Raw genomic sequence first — 21,323 nt, 5'->3', positions numbered from 1 at the left:
GGTCACATGGGGTGTGTGTGTGTGTCGGGTCACATGGGGTGTGTGTGTGTGTCGGGTCACATGGGGTGTGTGTGTGTGTCGGGTCACATGGGGTGTGTGTGTGTGTCGGGTCACATGGGGTGTGTGTGTGTGTCGGGTCACATGGGGTGTGTGTGTGTGTCGGGTCACATGGGGTGTGTGTGTGTGTCGGGTCACATGGGGTGTGTGTGTGTGTCGGGTCACATGGGGTGTGTGTGTGTGTCGGGTCACATGGGGTGTGTGTGTGTGTCGGGTCACATGGGGTGTGTGTGTGTGTCGGGTCACATGGGGTGTGTGTGTGTGTCGGGTCACATGGGGTGTGTGTGTGTGTGTCGGGTCACATGGGGTGTGTGTGTGTGTGTGTCGGGTCACATGGGGTGTGTGTGTGTGTGTCGGGTCACATGGGGTGTGTGTGTGTGTGTGTCGGGTCACATGGGGTGTGTGTGTGTGTGTGTCGGGTCACATGGGGTGTGTGTGTGTGTGTGTGTGTCGGGTCACATGGGGTGTGTGTGTGTGTGTGTGTGTCGGGTCACATGGGGTGTGTGTGTGTGTGTGTGTCGGGTCACATGGGGGGTGTGTGTGTCGGGTCACATGGGGTGTGTGTGTGTGTGTCGGGTCACATGGGGTGTGTGTGTGTGTCGGGTCACATGGGGTGTGTGTGTGTGTCGGGTCACATGGGGTGTGTGTGTGTGTCGGGTCACATGGGGTGTGTGTGTGTGTCGGGTCACATGGGGTGTGTGTGTGTGTCGGGTCACATGGGGTGTGTGTGTGTGTCGGGTCACATGGGGTGTGTGTGTGTGTCGGGTCACATGGGGTGTGTGTGTCGGGTCACATGGGGTGTGTGTGTGTGTCGGGTCACATGGGGTGTGTGTGTGTGTCGGGTCACATGGGGTGTGTGTGTGTGTCGGGTCACATGGGGTGTGTGTGTGTGTCGGGTCACATGGGGTGTGTGTGTGTGTCGGGTCACATGGGGTGTGTGTGTGTGTCGGGTCACATGGGGTGTGTGTGTGTGTCGGGTCACATGGGGTGTGTGTGTGTGTCGGGTCACATGGGGTGTGTGTGTGTGTCGGGTCACATGGGGTGTGTGTGTGTGTCGGGTCACATGGGGTGTGTGTGTGTGTCGGGTCACATGGGGTGTGTGTGTGTGTGTGTGTCGGGTCACATGGGGTGTGTGTGTGTGTGTGTCGGGTCACATGGGGTGTGTGTGTGTCGGGTCACATGGGGTGTGTGTGTGTGTGTGTGTCGGGTCACATGGGGGGTGTGTGTGTGTGTGTGTCGGGTCACATGGGGTGTGTGTCGGGTCACATGGGGTGTGTGTGTGTGTCGGGTCACATGGGGTGTGTGTGTGTGTCGGGTCACATGGGGTGTGTGTGTGTGTCGGGTCACATGGGGTGTGTGTGTGTGTCGGGTCACATGGGGTGTGTGTGTGTGTCGGGTCACATGGGGTGTGTGTGTCGGGTCACATGGGGTGTGTGTGTGTGTCGGGTCACATGGGGTGTGTGTGTGTGTCGGGTCCATGGGGTGTGTGTGTGTGTCGGGTCACATGGGGTGTGTGTGTGTGTCGGGTCACATGGGGTGTGTGTGTGTGTCGGGTCACATGGGGTGTGTGTGTGTGTCGGGTCACATGGGGTGTGTGTGTGTGTCGGGTCACATGGGGTGTGTGTGTGTGTCGGGTCACATGGGGTGTGTGTGTCGGGTCACATGGGGTGTGTGTGTCGGGTCACATGGGGTGTGTGTGTGTGTCGGGTCACATGGGGTGTGTGTGTGTGTGTCGGGTCACATGGGGTGTGTGTGTGTGTCGGGTCACATGGGTGTGTGTGTGTGTCGGGTCACATGGGGTGTGTGTGTGTGTCGGGTCACATGGGGTGTGTGTGTGTGTCGGGTCACATGGGGTGTGTGTGTGTGTCGGGTCACATGGGGTGTGTGTGTGTGTCGGGTCACATGGGGTGTGTGTGTGTGTGTCTGGTCACATGGGGTGTGTGTGTGTGTGTGTCTGGTCACATGGGGTGTGTGTGTGTGTGTGTGTGTGTCTGGTCACATGGGGTGTGTGTGTGTGTGTGTGTGTGTGTGTGTCTGGTCACATGGGGTGTGTGTGTGTGTGTGTGTGTGTGTCTGGTCACATGGGGTGTGTGTGTGTGTGTGTGTGTGTCTGGTCACATGGGGTGTGTGTGTGTGTGTGTCTGGTCACATGGGGTGTGTGTGTGTGTGTGTGTGTGTCTGGTCACATGGGGTGTGTGTGTGTGTGTGTCTGGTCACATGGGGTGTGTGTGTGTGTGTGTGTCTGGTCACATGGGGTGTGTGTGTGTGTGTGTCTGGTCACATGGGGTGTGTGTGTGTGTGTGTGTGTGTCTGGTCACATGGGGTGTGTGTGTGTGTGTGTCTGGTCACATGGGGTGTGTGTGTGTGTGTGTGTCTGGTCACATGGGGTGTGTGTGTGTGTGTGTCTGGTCACATGGGGTGTGTGTGTGTGTGTGTGTGTCTGGTCACATGGGGTGTGTGTGTGTGTGTGTCTGGTCACATGGGGTGTGTGTGTCTGGTCACATGGGGTGTGTGTGTCTGGTCACATGGGGTGTGTGTCGGGTCACATGGGGTGTGTGTGTGTGTGTGTCGGGTCACATGGGGTGTGTGTCGGGTCACATGGGGTGTGTGTCGGGTCACATGGGGTGTGTGTGTGTGTGTGTGTCGGGTGACATGGGGTGTGTGTGTGTGTGTCGGGTGACATGGGGTGTGTGTGTGTGTGTGTCGGGTCACATGGGGTGTGTGTGTGTGTCGGGTCACATGGGGTGTGTGTGTGTGTGTGTGTGTGTGTGTGTGTGTCGGGTTGACGGGGTCGTGACTCCCACCAAGGACAGGGGTCACTTTAATAGTGGTCAGTCACTTTCCCCAAATCATTCAGGCAGGTGCGCGCACACCAAGAAAGACTCTGACGCAAAGTTCAGCTTCAATCTGAGTCCCTGCAGTGTCAGCCCTTGGGATCATCACACGGCACTGAGGTTTATTAGAGAGAAAGTAATAGCTTACACACAGTACAAAGGAAGGACGTGTATAAAGCAGATAGGAAGCATCTCTATCTAGTATCCGACCGTGTTGTCCCTCGCTGTATTCTGCAATGTTCTCCCCGTGATCACAGCAGTTCCTTTGTTGTACCTCACATCTTGTCACTATTCTATCAGCTCTCAGGCATACTTGGCAGGATACAGGCACCATCTTAAATTGCATAAGCATTGCTCGTCCGTTTAAAGGAAAATATAATTTCTCAATATAAAAGTATAAAAACATAGAACTACCCTGACAATCCCCCCTAAATTATATTTTTCTTTTCCCTAATACTGATAGTCTTGAGCCTTTGTAGCTATCTCCTGATGGGGGTTAGGGGATGGGGATACTTCACCCAGCTACTGGAGTTTGTGTTCCTAACACCTCCTCCTTCCACTGGGACCTTAACCACCATGAGAGTCTACCCTTCCCTTATCTATCCCTAAATTCTCAGCTGTCCACATGTCTATGATGAACCTATTTTGCAGTCATCCTATTATTGGGGCCTAATTCTTCAACTATACCTTGGAAAGCATCTCTACTGTAGTGGACAAACCTCTGCTCATTATAATACATGTAATTGATCCAAGACACATTTTTGTTGATCTGTACCTGGGGAATGATGGACTGGAAACCTGCACAAATCTGATCTTGGGCCTTAAACTCATCTGGGACCCCCCTTGGCACTCCAATAGCATCTATATACACCTGGGGGTCCTGCTGAAAGTCTCACAGTAGGGCAGATCTCTTTGGTCTATGATGGCTACTGGGTTGGGATTCTGTATCTGGGGCTTCCGGATCCCATGGGAGTACTGGGAAGGGCATAATAACTTTCACTCGGGTACACTGACCCTTCCATAGGCTAGGCAACTTGTTTCTCAGTCTCCCATCCCCACATAACCAGAATACATCAAATACAGCATGGGTCAGATTCTGTAACATTGAGGAACCAATAGAGGAGTTATACTTGCAGAAACCAGGGCCAAAAATACCCATTCGAGTACCAGTAGTTTCATTGGCTGTAAAGCAAGTGTAGTTACCATCATGGACATAGACTTCTCCTGGGGGTCTCCCCTTCGGTTTGGGGGTCAATAGGGGACGGAGTTCTGGACATTTAGTATCATTTTCACCCCTTAATAAGTTGAGGAGGCATTCTGTGTGATTTATTTCAGGGAGATCTAGGGGTATTGTAGTCAGGTATGTATTTGCCGCTGCACATGCTATACAACCTACAGATATGTTGGCCGTTCTCACTGTATACCTAACCCACTCAATCCATAAATTTTTCCTGGGAGTAGTATGGGTGTCAATGCTAAACACATCCTGCCAGGATAGTCCCGGAATGGGGAGGATGTCCTGGACTGTTTTATCACGGTTGTTTTTCAAGCTACCAACAACTGAGGGGGCTACAGTGGGTTTTAACTTTATATCCTTGAGTTCTACTAGTCCTAACGAGGGATTAATGGTACCAATATGTGCCCCTAGAACATATTTGCCTAAATCACCGGGAGAAGGGTTTTCTATATTCAAGAACAAGGGGAAACAGTTCTTTAGGGCACATCGGCCCCAGGGGATTTTCCGACCTCTAGTTAGCGTCATTCTGGTCAGTAGCGATCTTCCCTTACTGTCTTTACGATCTCTGCCCTCCTTTGGTTTATAATTCCAGTCTGTCCCTGTGTTCCAACCACGTCTGACCAATAATAACAGTTCTCATTCCCTGGTCTAGTTACACACAAATAGGATTCTCCCTCGTTGTATGACTCATGGTCCAATTTAATCCCTTCTTTACATACGTGAGCGTGTCTCACTACATCACAATAGTCGAATTGGAACGTAACTACAGGGACAGAGATGTTACCCAAAAGATTGTACCAGGCAAAGCGTGAGTTGCAGCATCTAGACTGCAAATAATAATGAAAAGGATATGCGCCATCATGCCTCGATCGGGGACTTCTTACAGTGGGAGGCGTGGATCCAAGGGTCTTTCCCTTCGAGTGTCACAGCAGTGGGTGTAATCCGCAGGACTCTGTAGGGACCCTCGAATCTAGGTTCCAGGCAATGTCTCCTGATATGTCTCTTCAGGTACACACTGTCTCCCGGTTTGAACGGATGGACTGTGTCTCCTGTGGATTCTGGAAGAGAAGCAGACACTGCAGTACGAGAGTTAGACAGTTCTCGAGCAAGAGAAATTACAAATTGTACAAGTTTATCCTGACCTTTCTGCAATTCCTGAGTGTCTATCTCATCTATCTTAGGAGGGGACCCAAATAAGATCTCATAGGGAGTAAGTCCATGTCTAGCCTGTGGTCTGTGTCTGACATGGTACAGAGCAATAGGCAGCAGGTCTGGCCATGGAGAGGATGTTCCTGACTCATTTTAAGTAATTTAGTTTTGAGGGTGCCATTCATCCTCTCAACTTTCCCTGAACTCTGGGGGTGGTAAGGGGTGTGTAAGCCTTGGTGTGCACCAAGCATGAACCACAACTCTGAGAACACTGAGGCCGTGAAGGCTGGGCCTTGATCACTTTCAATAACTTCCTGAATGCCCAATCTGCAGGCAATTTCAATGAGCATCTTCTTAGCCGTGGTCTTTGCTGTCATATTCTTGACTGGGTAGGCTTCTGGCCATCCTGAGAACATGTCCACCACCACGAGCACATACTCATACCCTCCAGCCGGGGGCATATGTATGTGATCCACTTGTATCCTTTGCCATGGGTAGTCTAGTTTGGCCAAGTGTTGGGCAGGAACAGTCTGGGTACTGCTGGGATTGCAGATCTGACAAATTTGACAAGCTTGATTGTATGCCGTCAGGGTGGTGCTGATTCCTGGAGCATGGTAAAACTTCCTGATGTAAGCCAGAGCTTGGTTCTTTCCTCTGTGTGTAGCTCCATGTGCCCATGCTGCGATGGCCGGGTACATTCTTTGTGGGAGTCAATACACATTTTCCTTCTTCCATAGGCCTGTCTGTTTCTCCAATACTTCTTTTTTCCATTGTCTTCTTTCCTCTGTAGGTGCACTGAACTGTTCCTGCTGCAGTTTTAGAGAGGGTGGCCTTACCACCACCAAGTCTGTTGGATTCTCCGCTGGTATTTTCAAATCCTCATTTTCTAGAAATTTCTTCCTCTGTGCCCTTGTACTCACCATGGGGACTTCTGTATCTACAGGATCCCACTGATAGTCCATATACTGCCATCTTACGGACACAGGTCCCATAGCAGCTTGTTTTGCCGCCTGGTCTGCTAGCTGATTTCCTCTAGCTTCTTTGCTGTTGATCCTCCCATGTGCTTTCATTTTGATGACAGCCACTTGAGTGGGTAGTTCCATGGCCTGCATAAGTCCTTGTATAATCTCAGCGTGCTTGACAGGCGTTCCTGAAGATGTTATAAATCCTCGATTTTTCCATATAGTGCCAAAGTCATGGGCAATACCGTGGGCATAACGAGAGTCTGTTCTGATATTCACTCTCTTTCCTTCAGCCATTTGCAAGGCAGTTTGAAGGGCAATTAGTTCCGCTTCTTGGGCCGACCTGCCAGGTGGCAAGGCCTCAGCGTGTAATACTTGGGTTTCGGTTGTAATTGCAAATCCCGTGTGAAACTTGCCTCCATCATCAGCATACCTTGATCCATCCGTCCACAACTCCAGATCTGCGTCTGGAATCTCTGTGATAGACATGTTCTGAGGTTCTGATGTGTCTTGTTGGAACGTGTGCAAGCAGTCATGGGGTGGTTCTTCCCATTCATCAGGGTCAGGTTCTCCTTCCCCCCTTGGGACCTGTGGCAGGGTTGATGGTGGTACACTTTTTGAAAGAGACATAGGAGGGGAGTAACAGCGAACATTGAAGTCTGAGGTGTTTCTGGTGAGAAAGATGACGAGGCAATGTGAGAGAGAGAACTGCAGCAAGGTCATGAGGGGCCTGTATGATCACGTCATGTCCCAATGTGTTGTCTGCAACTTTGTCTAGGAGCTTCTGGGCTGCATGGGCCGCTCGCAGGCAGGTAGGTGATGTTCTGGCGACTGGATCCAGTCTGCAAGAGTAGTATCCAAGGGGACGTTGTTTACCACCATGGTCCTGAGCAAGGACACCAGACGCATGGCCATCTTTCTCAGAAACATAAAGAGGAAATGGTTTGACATAGTCTGGGAGACCCAAGGCAGGAGCACTGGCAATGGCGTTTTTCAGGAGGTGGAAACACTGTTGATACTGTTCATATGTGAAGGGGTTTGGCACATCTTCCTCATTAGGGCCAGTCTTCAAAGCATCGTAGAGGGGCTGCATGAGCCTGGAAGCATCTGGGATCCACTGTCTGTAGTAGGTGATTAACCCTAGAAAGGACTGCAATTAATTAACAGTAGTTGGATAGGGGACAGCCAAGATGGCTTGTTTTCTTTCTTCAGTCAGGTGTCTCACCCCTTGAGATATACAATGACCAAGGAAAATGACCTGAGGTAGACACCATTGGACCTTTGCTTTAGAAACCTTGCAGTTGATTGCTGCCAGATGTTGGAGAAGGGAAATGGAGAGGTCTTCCAATGCCTGCATGTTGTTAGGCCCACAGAGGAGGAGATCATCCACATATTAAAGTAGGGTGGCTTCAGGATGGCGGCGATCCATGGTGAGAGAGCAAGCTTCAAGGCCTGTGAGAACTGGTTGGGACTATTCTGGGCTCCCTGGGGTGTCCTTGTCCATGTTAACTGTGCCCCCTGGAACGTGAAAGAGAACAGAAATTGTGAATCCTCATGGAGAGGCACACTGAAGAAAGCGTTGGCAAGGTCGATAACTGTGAAGAGGGGTGAGTCTTGAGGTACCCCACTTAGGAGTGTGTTTGGTTTTGGCACTACTGGTGTTTCCAAGATTGTAGCAGCATTGACTGCTCTCAGGTCCTGCACGAGTCGATACTGGTCAGGCTGGCCCTTCACACTCTTCTTCTTGACTGGAAACAATGGAGTGTTGCGGGGTGAGGTACAATGTTTCAGTACTCCTGCCTTTAAATAGGCCTGGATCTGTTCTTTTAGACTAACTTCTTGGGCCGCTTTCAAGGGATATTGTGGGACTCTAAGGTGAGGAACTCCAGGTTTCAGGTGTACCACGACAGGTGGGACTGGGAGCAGTCCAACATCATCAGGTCCAGTTGACCACAAGCTGAGTGGTACCTGTTCTTCAACATGGGAAGGTATCCCTGTGTCTGGATTGGATTTTTCTTGGAGAATCATCAGGGGCAAGGCTCTGAGGACACAGATGTCGGTGGCTGTGTCTTCACTGTCTGGACGGTGTAGTCTCAGTTGCATCCCATCGGTATCATAGGAGATCTGCGCTCTCAGTCTTTTAAGAATGTCAGACCCCAGGAGGTTGAGTGGGCAGGTGTCTGAGACAAGAAATCTTGCAGTCACATCCGGAAAGGGTCCGAGAGGGACCGGTACAGTGAGTCGACTTTGTTGGCGTTTTCCTTCCAGTCCGATGCAGGACATCCAATCTTCTGAAAGTTCAATGGAATGGGGGAGCTTAACCTTTGAGATAACAGACGTGGACGCCCCCGAATCCACCAGGAAATCAATAGGCACCTCAGCCACATTCAAAGTGACTTTCCCACAAGTAGGGGATGACCCAACAACTGGCATGGTGGACTCGGGTTGTCCTCCCCGTCATTGCCTAGGCCAGGGGTTCCCGGGATTCTCTTGCATGTTAGGGCGCTGTTCATCATTCTTGGGTTGGCTTCTGCACTCTCTTCTCACGTGTCCTGGTTTTCCACAATTCCATCAGGTAGGCCTTCGCCTTCCATCCTGATTTGGCCCTCCTCTTGGCGAGTGGTATAGGCTGTGTTGGGAGTATGATTGGGGTGGGCCAGAATATTGCTGAGGATACTGCATCCAAGTCTGGTAGGGGACAGCTTGTGGTCCCATAGGATAAGGTGGCTGTTGAGGTGGAGGACAAGTAGGTTGAACTGAAGTTGTTGCCACAGAGGGCACCACCGGGCATAAGACAGCTTCTTCACACTCTTCATCTTGCATCATTAAGGCTATAGCTTTCTTCTTAGACTTATCCTTTATCTCCTTGGCCAGGGATCGTGCAAAACCCTTTGCCACCGTGACGGCATCTTGTAACGTACCTCCAACACAGTCTGGGCGGATAGACAGAATTTTATCTTTCAATGGCTCGTTCAGTCCTTCTATGAAGGCTTTGGTAAGCAGCATCCGGTGGGCCTTCGCCTGAGGTGTGAATCCAAGGTCGTCAAACATCAGTTGTAATCTAGCCGCGTTTCCTCTGGCCCCTGTGTTACATCTTGGAGTGAGCCTTGTAGGTCTGTCAGGGCCTCCTGTGCCCATTGCTTGAGTTGTTGGCAATATGTAAGACCTGAGGGATAGCTATCTGTCGGTGGGGACTGACTTGGGTCGAAGGCTGGAGCCATCAGGGGTAAAAAGCTGTCAGAAGCTTTTATTTCAGTAAGGGAATGGAGATCCTGCCAAGTAGCAGCATATGTCTTCTGAATCTGACACATCCGCCTATAGAATGGTATAGGCTGTTTCTCGGGGTCAGGTATGGTGGACACTAGGGTGGAGACTTATGTGGGGGTGAACTTGACATATTTCAGGGGACTCTCCCCTTGGGTAGGCTGCCGAGCTGAGGACTGCACCCATGAAGAAACAGTCTCTTCTCCTCCTTCTTCCTCCTCAGGAATGGTATTCATCATCACAGGGGGTATATCGGGTTTCTCTGGTTTAACAACTGAATTTTCCTGTAGGTATTCTTTTAATAGAGGGAGTTTGTCCGGATCATCAGTGATTACCCTAATGTCAGTTAACTGTGTGGTTTGAGTGGCAATGAATGATTTTATGGTCTGCATCAGAGTCTGTACTCCCTCTCTTACAGGGTACCCAAATAGTCCTACAGAAATGAGGGGAAATATGACCAACATGATACCTCTTTCCACTGCGGTTGGGGTAGACAGGTATACTAAAGTGTTCCAGACTGCACTTTGCAACTGGCGCTTACAGTCATCAGCCTGGTTTGGGTCATATCTGGGGCCCACTGCATGTATAATCAAAGCCTGGGCCAGTAACTGCAATCCCTCCTGTAGCCACAGGGCCTTGTTCACGAACCAGCTGGTCACTATCCCTTTGTAGAGAGGGACCTGCTGCCAATGCTACAGACCGGGCCAGTCCTCCTTGATGCTTTAGATGTTCATTAGCAAAGTTTACAATAACATCAGAGAGATATCTGTTACCCACTTTTTCCTGCATAACTTTTAAGTGCTCTACCACTCCATTGTTCGACTGGTCGAGGGAGGGTAGAAGAGAGCGGTCCTGTGGGGGACACTACTTCGGGTTTGACTGGGGTGGCCTGGATCACTATGGGGGCAGGCTCAGGCTCCGGGGGCGGTGGCCAATCTTTACTCTGCCGCGTCCGTGGTTGGACCGGGTCAAATTCTCTCCATCCGGAATCACTTTCAGTGGATCTAGTATCCGGTTGTATTGCCTGTCTCCGATTATGGAGCATGGCTTGAGCTTCCGGAGTGTTGAGAAAATCAATCAAGTTAGGGAAAATGGCGGCAGGCTTAGGGCCTTGCGTGTCACCATGCGTTCCACCTTGGGCTTGGGCGGAAACAGGGCTTTGGTAATAGGAATCGGAAGGGGTGAGTACCGGATATAGAGGGGCAACAGGCGAGATCTGAGGTGTGACCTCATGGGGCGGGACTTTGGATACGCCCTCGTCAAGGTGCGGCTTGTGGGCGCCACAATTATAACATATGTCTCGCCAATCAGGATTCTGCATGCCACACTTAAAACAGGTCCACCCTCGGTGACCAGAACCAGCACCATTATAGGGCGGTGGCTCTGATTTCTTAACAATCGGGTCCATTGTGGGGGTAAGGTCGGTCTGGGGAGTTTCAGGAAGGGATTTATCGACATTTTTCACATAACCATATAATTCTTCACATCCTGCATCTCCTCCCGTGTCACTCGGAGGTGGGCTGTGCCGTCTCCAGGAGGCCTTTGTCCTCCAACATGCCTCGCGACTCTTCGGTCATCTTTCTCCAGATACTCGGCTGAAGCCTCCCAGTGGTCGGCAATTCAGCGAGTTTATACAGCTTCTGGGCATCCTTCACATATTTCTTGCCTTCCCTGACCCGAACTAAATCCACTGCTGTCTGTGCACCGTCTGGCAGTGTGTGCTTCCTTTTAAACAATCTCAGCATGTTAACAGCCTGGTGATATTACTTATCCGTGTAGCTACTCACCGGATATGTGACTCCACAATCACCACTCGGAACCACCAAGACCAGGTTACAGGCTCCGAGTGTTAGGTCCCCAACCACAGATTGTTGTCACTGGGTAATATCTACATACACCTACACGTCTACCTCAGACAGCACCTGCTCTGTTTCCTTTCTCGGACTAGCAGCCTTGTGCCTAGGCTAGATGCTGCGATTGTTTACTTTCTATAAAGAGTTAATTCGAGTCAGCTTCTAGCCAAACATATGACTGCAAGTTTCACTTTCTCTTTCCTTTGAATCTGCAAAGAAATCTTCTGATTAAGTGAACCACAAGCGACTGAGCAACTGGTGCTGAGCCGGTGAACAGTTGAAGTTCAGACCACGGCACACAGACCAATACCGTTGTATCACCTCAACGTGGAACACCGATCCAGATGGACCCCCAAGTCAGACAACAACTCACTGACGATCACTGGCAAATGACACATATAAATATGCATACACTCACCGTGACTCTGATGAGGGTGATCAAGCCTCGGGTCAGTGAATCGCGGTCCAACACCAAGGGTCTGGCACGGGTTGATGATCCTCAATGGTCCTCTGGCCGTGGCCCCACGCTTGGGCGCCAATTGACGGGGTCGTGACTCCCGCCAAGGACAGGGGTCACTTTAATAGTGGTCAGTCACTTGCTCCAAATCATTCAGGCAGGTGCGCGCACACCAAGAAAGACTCTGACGCAAAATTCAGCTTCAATCTGAGTCCCTGCAGTGTCAGCCCTTGGGATCATCACACGGCACTGAGGTTTATTAGAGAGAAAGTAATAGCTTACACACAGTACAAAGGAAGGACGTGTATAAAGCAGATAGGAAGCATCTCTATCTAGTATCCGACCGTGTTGTCACTCGCTGTATTCTGCAATGTTCTCCCCATGATCACAGCAGTTCCTTTGTTGTACCTCACATCTTGTTACTATTCTATCAGCTCTCAGGCATACTTGGCAGGATACAGGCACCATCTTAAATTGCATAAGCATTGCTCGTCCGTTTAAAGGAAAATATAATTTCTCAATATAAAAGTATAAAAACATAGAACTACCCTCACAGGGTCACATGGGGTGTGTGTGTCGGGTCACATGGGGTGTGTGTCGGGTCACATGGGGTGTGTGTCGGGTCACATGGGGGTGTGTGTGTGTGTGTCGGGTCACATGGGTGTGTGTGTGTGTGTGTGTGTGTCGGGTCACATGGGGTGTGTGTGTGTGTCGGGTCACATGGGGTGTGTGTGTGTGTGTGTGTCGGGTCACATGGTGTGTGTGTGTGTGTCGGGTCACATGGGGGGTGTGTGTGTCGGGTCACATGGGGTGTGTGTGTGTGTGTGTGTCGGGTCACATGGGGTGTGTGTGTGTGTGTCGGGTCACATGGGGTGTGTGTGTGTGTGTCGGGTCACATGGGGTGTGTGTGTGTGTGTGTGTCGGGTCACATGGGGTGTGTGTGTGTGTGTGTGTGTCGGGTCACATGGGGTGTGTGTGTGTGTGTCGGGTCACATGGGGTGTGTGTGTGTGTGTGTGTGTGTCGGGTCACATGGGGTGTGTGTGTGTGTGTGTGTGTGTGTGTCGGGTCACATGGGGTGGGTGTGTGTGTGTGTGTGTGTCGGGTCACATGGGGTGTGTGTGTGTGTGTGTGTGTGTGTCGGGTCACATGGGGTGTGTGTGTGTGTGTCGGGTCACATGGTATGTTGGGCATCCCCTTTATTAAGCTTTGGCTTCTCCTGCAGGAACCTGGATGATGACGGGGAATGGGGTTATGCACAATGGCACCACCATCCTGGATGAGTACGGACACAACCTGGACCGGCTAAAGGTGAGTGACTAGGCATACTGGGCCTGGTGGGGGCGCTCTACACGCCTCTCATCACCTCTTCTCTACCAGGCAGGTGACACAGTCGGGGTGGTGCGACGAGAAGACGGAACTCTGAACTTCTTTGTAAATGGGGTGGCACAAGGCGTGGCAGCGTGGAACGTCCCGCCCAACGTTTTTGCGGTTGTGGATTTGTACGGGCAGGCGGCGCAGGCCACCATTGTGGATGAAGCCGGTGAGTACTGTTGGGTATATATATATAGTGGGGGGGGGAGGGTTAGCAGGAGACACAGCACATACTCTTCTCTCTTCCTAAAGACACTGTCCCTCTAGCGGGGGAAGAAGAGGAGGTCCTGGCCCTGACCCCCGGGACCCCCTGTGCCCAGCACTCCCTGTCGGACCTGCGATTCCATCACCTGCACGGCAGCAACGCCCTGATCACCAACGGGGGACGCACCGCACTGAGGAACAACTCCCGCAGCGAGTTCAACGATGCCATAGTCATGTCCAACAGGTGAGCCGCTCTCTCATCTCTCTCTCGCCCTCTATCTCTCCTCTCTTCTGGCCCCCCCTCTGGGCTCTGTCTCTGGGCTCTGTCTCTGGGCTCTGTCTCTGGGCTCTGTCTCTGGGCTCTGTCTCTGGGCTCTGTCTCTGGGCTCTGTCTCTGGGCTCTGTCTCTGGGCTCTGTCTCTGGGCTCTGTCTCTGGGCTCTGTCTCTGGGCTCTGTCTCTGGGCTCTGTCTCTGGGCTCTGTCTCTGGGCTCTGTCTCTGGGCTCTGTCTCTGGGCTCTGTCTCTGGGCTCTGTCTCTGGGCTCTGTCTCTGGGCTCTGTCTCTGGGCTCTGTCTCTGGGCTCTGTCTCGGGGGCCATCTCTGGGCTCTGTCTCGGGGGCCATCTCTGGGCTCTGTCTCGGGGGCCATCTCTGGGCTCTGTCTCGGGGGCCATCTCTGGGCTCTGTCTCGGGGGCCATCTCTGGGCTCTGTCTCGGGGGGGCCCCCCTTCTGGGCTCTGTCTCGGGGGCCCCCCCTCTGGGCTCTGTCTCGGGGCCCCCCCTCTGGGCTCTGGCTCGGGGACCATCTCTGGGCTCTGTCTCGGGGCCCCCCCTTCTGAGCTCTGGCTCGGGGACCATCTCTGGGCTCTGGCTCGGGGCCCCCCCTTCTGAGCTCTGGCTCGGGGACCATCTCTGGGCTCTGGCTCGGGGCCCCCCCTTCTGGGCTCTGTCTCGGGGCCCCCCCTTCTGGGCTCTGTCTCGGGGCCCCCCCTTCTGGGCTCTGTCTCGGGGCCCCCCCTTCTGGGCTCTGTCTCGGGGCCCCCCCTTCTGGGCTCTGTCTCGGGGCCCCCCCTTCTGAGCTCTGGCTCGGGGACCATCTCTGGGCTCTGGCTCGGGGCCCCCCCTTCTGAGCTCTGGCTCGGGGACCATCTCTGGGCTCTGTCTCGGGGCCCCCCCTCTGGGCTCTGTCTCGGGGCCCCCCCCTCTGGGCTCTGTCTCGGGGCCCCCCCCTCTGGGCTCTGTCTCGGGGCCCCCCCCTCTGGGCTCTGTCTCGGGGCCCCCCCCTCTGGGCTCTGTCTCGGGGCCCCCCCCTCTGGGCTCTGTCTCGGGGCCCCCCCCTCTGGGCTCTGTCTCGGGGCCCCCCCCTCTGGGCTCTGGCTCGGGGCCCCCCCCTCTGGGCTCTGGCTCGGGGCCCCCCCCTCTGGGCTCTAGGTCGGGGACCATCTCTGGGCTCTGGCTCGGGGGCCCCCCCTTCTGGGCTCTGGCTCGGGGGCCCCCCCTTCTGGGCTCTGGCTCGGGGGCCATCTCTGGGCTCTGGCTCGGGGGCCCCCCCTTCTGGGCTCTGGCTCGGGGGCCCCCCCTTCTGGGCTCTGGCTCGGGGGCCATCTCTGGGCTCTGGCTCGGGGGCCCCCCCTTCTGGGCTCTGGCTCGGGGGCCCCCCCTTCTGGGCTCTGGCTCGGGGGCCATCTCTGGGCTCTGGCTCGGGGGCCATCTCTGGCCCCTCCCCCTCATGTTTCCATTTTTCCTTCAGGCCTTTGAGGGACGGGGAGCTGTTTGAGATCGCTATTCAGAAGATGGTGGATCGCTGGTCGGGATCCATAGAGGCAGGTGAGGAGTGAGCTGTACGCTGATCTCTGCTGATCACCTCCATCCTCCTCTGTATATTTGTAACCTCTGACGTCTTCTCAGGAGTCACAGCCATCCGCCCGGAAGACCTGGAGTTCCCCAACACAATGACGGACATTGACTATGACACCTGGATGCTGAGGTGAGCGGGCCGGGGTGAGGGAGGTGGGCCGGAGAGGTGGGTGGGGGGAGGTGGGCCGGAGAGGTGGGTGGGGGGAGGTGGGCCGGAGAGGCGGGTGGGGGGAGGTGGGCCGGAGAGGCGGGTGGGGGGAGGCAGGCAGGTATAGAGGGATTATGGGAGGAAGACTCCCTCTCTTCCTCATCGTCTTGTTGCTCCTCCTGTCAGTGGTACGGCCATCATGCAGGATGGAAACACCTTAAGGAACAACTACGGCTGTGATCTGGACTCTCTGGGGGCCGGCTCCAGGATCGGCATGATGAAAACCGCCAGAGGAGACCTGCACTATTACATCAATGGGGAAGACCAAGGGGTGGCCTGTACAGGGCTGCCGGCGGGAAGAGGTGAGCGGGGGGTCCCTGGGTGTCTCCTCCGGGCGGTGGGGGTGTCTGGGTGTCTCCTCCGGGGGGTGGGGGTGTCTGGGTGTCTCCTCTGGGGGGTGGGGGTGTCTGGGTGTCTCCTCCGGGCGGTGGGGGTTTCTGGGTGTCTCCTCTGGGGGGTGGAGGTGTCTGGGTGTCTCCTCTGGGGGGTTGGGGGGTCTATATGTCTCCTCGGGGGGGGGGGGGGGGGGGGGTCTCTGTGCATCTCCTCTGGGGGGTGGGGGTGTCTGGGTGTCTCCTCTGGGGGTTGGGGGTGTCTGGGTGTCTCCTCTGGGGGTTGGGGGTGTCTGGGTGTCTCCTCCGGGGGTTGGGGGTGTCTGGGTGTCTCCTCCGAGGGTTGGGGGTGTCTGGGTGTCTCCTCCGGGGGGTGGGGGTTGGGGGTGTCTGGCTGTCTCCTCCGGGGGGTGGGGGTGTCTGGGTGTCTCCTCGGGGGGTGGGGGTGTCTGGGTGTCTCCTCTGGGGGGTGGGGATGACTGGGTGGCTCCTCTGGGGGGTGGGGATGTCTGGGTGTCTCCTCCGGGGGGTGGGGGTGTCTGGGTGTCTCCTCCGGGCGGTGGGGGTTGGGGGTGTCTGGGTGTCTCCTCCGGGGGGTGGGGGTGTCTGGGTGTCTCCTCCGGGCGGTGGGGGTGTCTGGGTGTCTCCTCCGGGCGGTGGGGGTGTCTGGGTGTCTCCTCCGGGGGGTGGGGGTTGGGGGTGTCTGGGTGTCCTGGGGGTTGGGGGTGTCTGGGTGTCTCCTCTGGGGGTTGGGGGTGTCTGGGTGTCTCCTCCGGGGGGTGGGGGTTGGGGGTGTCTGGGTGTCTCCTCCGGGGGGTGGGGGTTGGGGGTGTCTGGGTGTCTCCTCCGGGGGGTGGGGGTTGGGGGTGTCTGGGTGTCTCCTCCGGGGGGTGGGGGTTGGGGGTGTCTGGGTGTCTCCTCCGGGGGGTGGGGGTTGGGGGTGTCTGGGTGTCTCCTCCGGGCGGTGGGGGTGTCTGGGTGTCTCCTCCGGGCGGTGGGGGTGTCTGGGTGTCTCCTCCGGGCGGTGGGGGTTGGGGGTGTCTGGGTGTCTCCTCCGGGGGGTGGGGGTTGGGGGTGTCTGGGTGTCTCCTCCGGGGGTTGGGGGTGTCTGGGTGTCTCCTCCGGGGGGTGGGGGTGTCTGGGTGTCTCCTCCGGGGGGTGGGGGTGTCTGGGTGTCTCCTCCGGGGGGTGGGGGGGTCTGGGTGTCTCCTCTGGGGGGTGGGGGGGGTCTGGGTGTCTCCTCTGGGGGGTGGGGGGGGTCTGGGTGTCTCCTCTGGGGGGTGGGGGGGGTCTGGGTGTCTCCTCTGGGGGGTGGGGGGGGTCTGGGTGTCTCCTCTGGGGGGTGGGGGGGTCTGGGTGTCTCCTCTGGGGGGGTGGGGGGGTCTGGGTGTCTCCTCTGGGGGGGTGGGGGGGTCTGGGTGTCTCCTCTGGGGGGGTGGGGGGGTCTGGGTGTCTCCTCTGGGGGGGTGGGGGGGTCTGGGTGTCTCCTCTGGGGGGGTGGGGGGGTCTGGGTGTCTCCTCTGGGGGGTGGGGGGGTCTGGGTGTCTCCTCTGGGGGGTGGGGGGGTCTGGGTGTCTCCTCCGGGGGGTGGGGGGGTCTGGGTGTCTCCTCCGGGGGGTGGGGGGGTCTGGGTGTCTCCTTGGGGGGTCTCTGTGCATCTCTTCTGGGGGGTGGGGGTCTCTGACTCCCTGTCTCCCGCCTCTGACTCCCTGTCTCCCATCCATCAGACATCTACGCGGTCATAGACTTGTATGGGCAGTGTGTCCAGGTGTCTCTGACTGGTGGGAGTGGCCTGATTGACAACAGCTTATCGGCGAGTCATGTGACTGACAAGTCCCTCCCCACCCCGTCTCCAGGTAAGTGGTGGGTGTGGTCCTGGTGGTCTGGGTGTTGGGGTCGGGGGACCCATCTCTCTGCTCTTCTGTCCTCCAGTCCCCAGCGTCTCTCACCGCTTCCACTCCGTCTGCGGGAAGAACGTGTCGGTCCTGTGTGACGGGACTCGTGCGGAGCGACACGCCGGCTATGGAGACGGTATCGTGTTCAGCAGTAGTGAGCTCCTGGTCAATGAGGTCTTCGAGGTGAGAGGTCACGTGTGTTAGGTGTGTAATACAGATCTCATATATCATGGCCGCTCCTCTAGACTCTGCCCCATCTTCTTACAGGTTAAAGTGGAGCGACTAGAGCCGCACTGGTCAGGGTCCTGCCATATCGGGGTCACCTCTATCCCACCTCACGAGGCCCCCTTCCTGGGCGGAGGGCTCCCACAGTCAGCTGCCGACCTCCGCACCCGGGTCACATGGTTGGTCTCTGGATCTGAGGTTTTAAGAAATGGACTGCGTCTGCGGGAGAATTATTGCAGTAACATAGAGCGGATCCGGGTAAGATGGCAGGCCTGATATCTGGCATTACTCGAGAAGGAACAAGAAGATGGGGGGGCGTCATCCACCATGCATCTGTGTGCAGAGTGCTGGCAGCTCCTCAGGTGTCCCCTTACTGTCTTCTCTCGATCTAGAGCGCGGCTGCCGCCTGTAATGGGCCGGTCTAGAGCGCGGCTGCCGCCTGTAATGGGCCGATCTAGAGCGCGGCTGCCGCCTGTAATGGGCCGATCTAGAGCGCGGCTGCCGCCTGTAATGGGCCGGTCTAGAGCGCGGCTGCCGCCTGTAATGGGCCGATCTAGAGCGCGGCTGCCGCCTGTAATGGGCCGATCTAGAGCGCGACTGCCGCCTGTAATGGGCCGATCTAGAGCGCGGCTGCCGCCTGTAATGGGCCGATCTAGAGCGCGGCTGCCGCCTGTAATGGGCCGATCTAGAGCGCGGCTGCCGCCTGTAATGGGCCGATCTAGAGCGCGGCTGCCGCCTGTAATGGGCCGATCTAGAGCGCGGCTGCCGCCTGTAATGGGCCGATCTAGAGCGCGGCTGCCGCCTGTAATGGGCCGATCTAGAGCGCGGCTGCCGCCTGTTATGGGCCGGTCTAGAGCGCGGCTGCCGCCTGTTATGGGCCGGTCTAGAGCGCGGCTGCCGCCTGTTATGGGCCGGTCTAGAGCGCGGCTGCCGTCTGTTATGGGCCGGTATAGAGCGCGGCTGCCGCCTGTAGTGGGCCGATCTAGAGCGCGACTGCCGCCTGTGCTGGGCCGATCTAGAGCGCGGCTGCCGCCTGTAATGGGCCGGTCTAGAGCGCGGCTGCCGCCTGTAGTGGGCCGGTCTAGAGCGCGGGGCTGCCGCCTGTAATGGGCTGATCTAGAGCGCGACTGATCTAGAGCGCGGCTGACGCCAGTAGTGGGCCGATCTAGAGCGCGGCTGACGCCTGTAATGGGCCGGTCTAGAGCGCGGCTGACGCCTGTAATGGGCCGGTCTAGAGCGCGGCTGACGCCTGTAATGGGCCGATCTAGAGCGCGGCTGCCGCCTGTAATGGGCTGATCTAGAGCGCGGAGTAGAATCCGTCAGATTCGCCTTGTGGATCAGGTTAGTGTTGTCCCGCGCCTCTCTGCTAGGCGTAAAGCCCGCTTGGTCAGGATGGATAATAGACTCCAGCAGGAAGGACAGTCGGGAAGGCAAAATCTTGGCGAAGAGTTTTGGGTCCACATTCAGCAAAGCGATTGGTCTATAATTGGAGCAGTATGCGCTGTCCTTGCCTGGCTTGGGTATCACTGCTATCTGGGCACGCGTGGCATCAGACAGCAAGGAGACCCTCGGGAAACAGAGTTAAAAGCGGAAAGAAAATGTGGAGTAAGTATTGGGACACCCTGTAGTACGTCAGGCCAAATCGGTCAGGGACAGGGGATTGCCCTGGTTGTGTTTTAATCGCTGAAGGGACTTCCCCTGCCGAGATTGGCACTTCCAGTGCCTCTGCATCCTCAACAGATAAAGGTGGCATACCCAATTGTGTCATGTATTGTGTCCAGCGTTGTGGGGTTGTTGTTATCCGCCGAGTATAAAATAGTATAGAGCTGTTTCAGTGCCTCAGCAATGGCGGATGAGGTACGTGCAATGGCGGATGAGGTACATGCAATGGCGGATGAGGTACGTGCAATGGCGGATGAGGTACGTGCAATGGCGGATGAGGTACGTGCAATGGCGGATGAGGTACGTGCAATGGCGGATGAGGTACGTGCAATGGCGGATGAGGTACGTGCAATGGCGGATGAGGTACGTGCAATGGCGGATGAGGTACGTGCAATGGCGGATGAGGTACGTGCAATGGCGGATGAGGTACATGCAATGGCGGATGAGGTACATGCACGTGTGTTTTGAAGGGATGTAGGATTATTGTTGTGAAGGGCTCTAGCCAGGGATTGGCCGCTTTTATTGCTGCATTCGTAGAAGTGGTGTCTAAACTTGGCCCATTTAGTTTTGGCTGGGCCCTGAGGAGGTTGCGTGTCTGTAGCAAAGTCACCTGAGTGTCTTCCGTGGGCTCCGTTTATGGAGGGTCTCCAGTTTCCTCAGTTTATCCAGAAGTTGTACGGTCTTAAAGGCATGTTGTTTTTTAAGCCTGGTGCCATGCTTTATTACCACCCCTCTGGCCTCGTATTTCTGGGCCTCCCGCCTCATCTGAGCGATTCATAGGAAAATATTCACTCAGGAATCTTCTCAGATCTGCATCTGCAAGAAGTGAAGAACTTCACCTAAATGGCTGTTGCTGAGGCTTGGGGTTAGGTAGGGAAAGTTTAATGGTGACCATGGCGTAATCCAAAAAGGTGATTGAAGCCACCCGTGCATCTGTGAAGAGATGAAGGTCCTGGGGTCCTGAGGAAGAACTAGTCAATCTAGAGTCCATGTCCCTGGCTAATGGCGTGGGTTTGTTGTTCTCCACCGCTGCATTGAGGTTATCGTAGGAGCAGTAACCCCCCCCCTCCACACACATTCACACTTCTATCACTGTGTGTGTGTATGTCCTGTGGAAGAGGGGTCCATCACCGGGTCCATCACCGGGTCCATCACCGGGTCCATCACCGGGTCCATCACCGCGCCCATCACCGGGTCCATCACCGGGTCCATCACCGCGCCCATCACCGGGTCCATCACCGTGCCCATCACCGGGTCCATCACCGCGCCCATCACCGCGCCCATCACCGCGCCCATCACCGCGCCCATCACCGCGCCCATCACCGCGCCCATCACCGCGCCCATCACCGCGCCCATCACCGGGCCCATCACCGGGCCCATCACCGGGCCCATCACCGGGCCCATCACCGGGCCCATCACCGGGCCCATCACCGGGCCCATCACCGGGCCCATCACCGGGCCCATCACCGGGCCCATCACCGGGCCCATCACCGGGCCCATCACCGGGCCCATCACCGGGTCCATCACCGGGTCCATCACCGGGCCCATTGCTACATTAACCTCCTAGCTGCACCAGTCACTTACAGCACGTCCTGGTAGGAGGTTAGTTTCAGCACCAGGACGTGTGCGTGTGTGTGTGTGTGTGTATATATATATATATATATATAATATATATAATACACAGTGACCGTGATAGTGGACAGTAGTGTATCTGCCACTGGACCTTTAGCATTGACTATCACAGTCATTGGTGGA

General features: G+C 55.7%; 1 protein-coding gene across 1 annotated transcript in view; it reads left to right on the top strand.

Moving 5' to 3' along the window:
- The window catches only part of NEURL4 (neuralized E3 ubiquitin protein ligase 4), a 92,584-nt gene that overhangs the window by 51,419 nt on the left and 19,842 nt on the right, over nt 1-21,323 (top strand). Inside the window, exons 10-18 of the mRNA XM_069963500.1 lie at nt 13,037-13,122; nt 13,192-13,354; nt 13,438-13,633; nt 15,140-15,216; nt 15,298-15,376; nt 15,581-15,756; nt 17,514-17,642; nt 17,719-17,864; nt 17,949-18,164. Coding sequence (XP_069819601.1) covers nt 13,037-13,122; nt 13,192-13,354; nt 13,438-13,633; nt 15,140-15,216; nt 15,298-15,376; nt 15,581-15,756; nt 17,514-17,642; nt 17,719-17,864; nt 17,949-18,164 — 1,268 coding nt within the window. The remainder of the gene's footprint in view (nt 1-13,036; nt 13,123-13,191; nt 13,355-13,437; nt 13,634-15,139; nt 15,217-15,297; nt 15,377-15,580; nt 15,757-17,513; nt 17,643-17,718; nt 17,865-17,948; nt 18,165-21,323) is intronic.

The sequence above is a fragment of the Dendropsophus ebraccatus genome, chromosome 1 (assembly GCF_027789765.1).
Source record: "Dendropsophus ebraccatus isolate aDenEbr1 chromosome 1, aDenEbr1.pat, whole genome shotgun sequence".
Taxonomy (NCBI): Eukaryota; Metazoa; Chordata; class Amphibia; order Anura; family Hylidae; genus Dendropsophus; species Dendropsophus ebraccatus.
The sequence above is the reverse complement of the archived record's forward strand: the minus strand, read 5'-3'. Positions and strand labels throughout refer to the sequence as shown.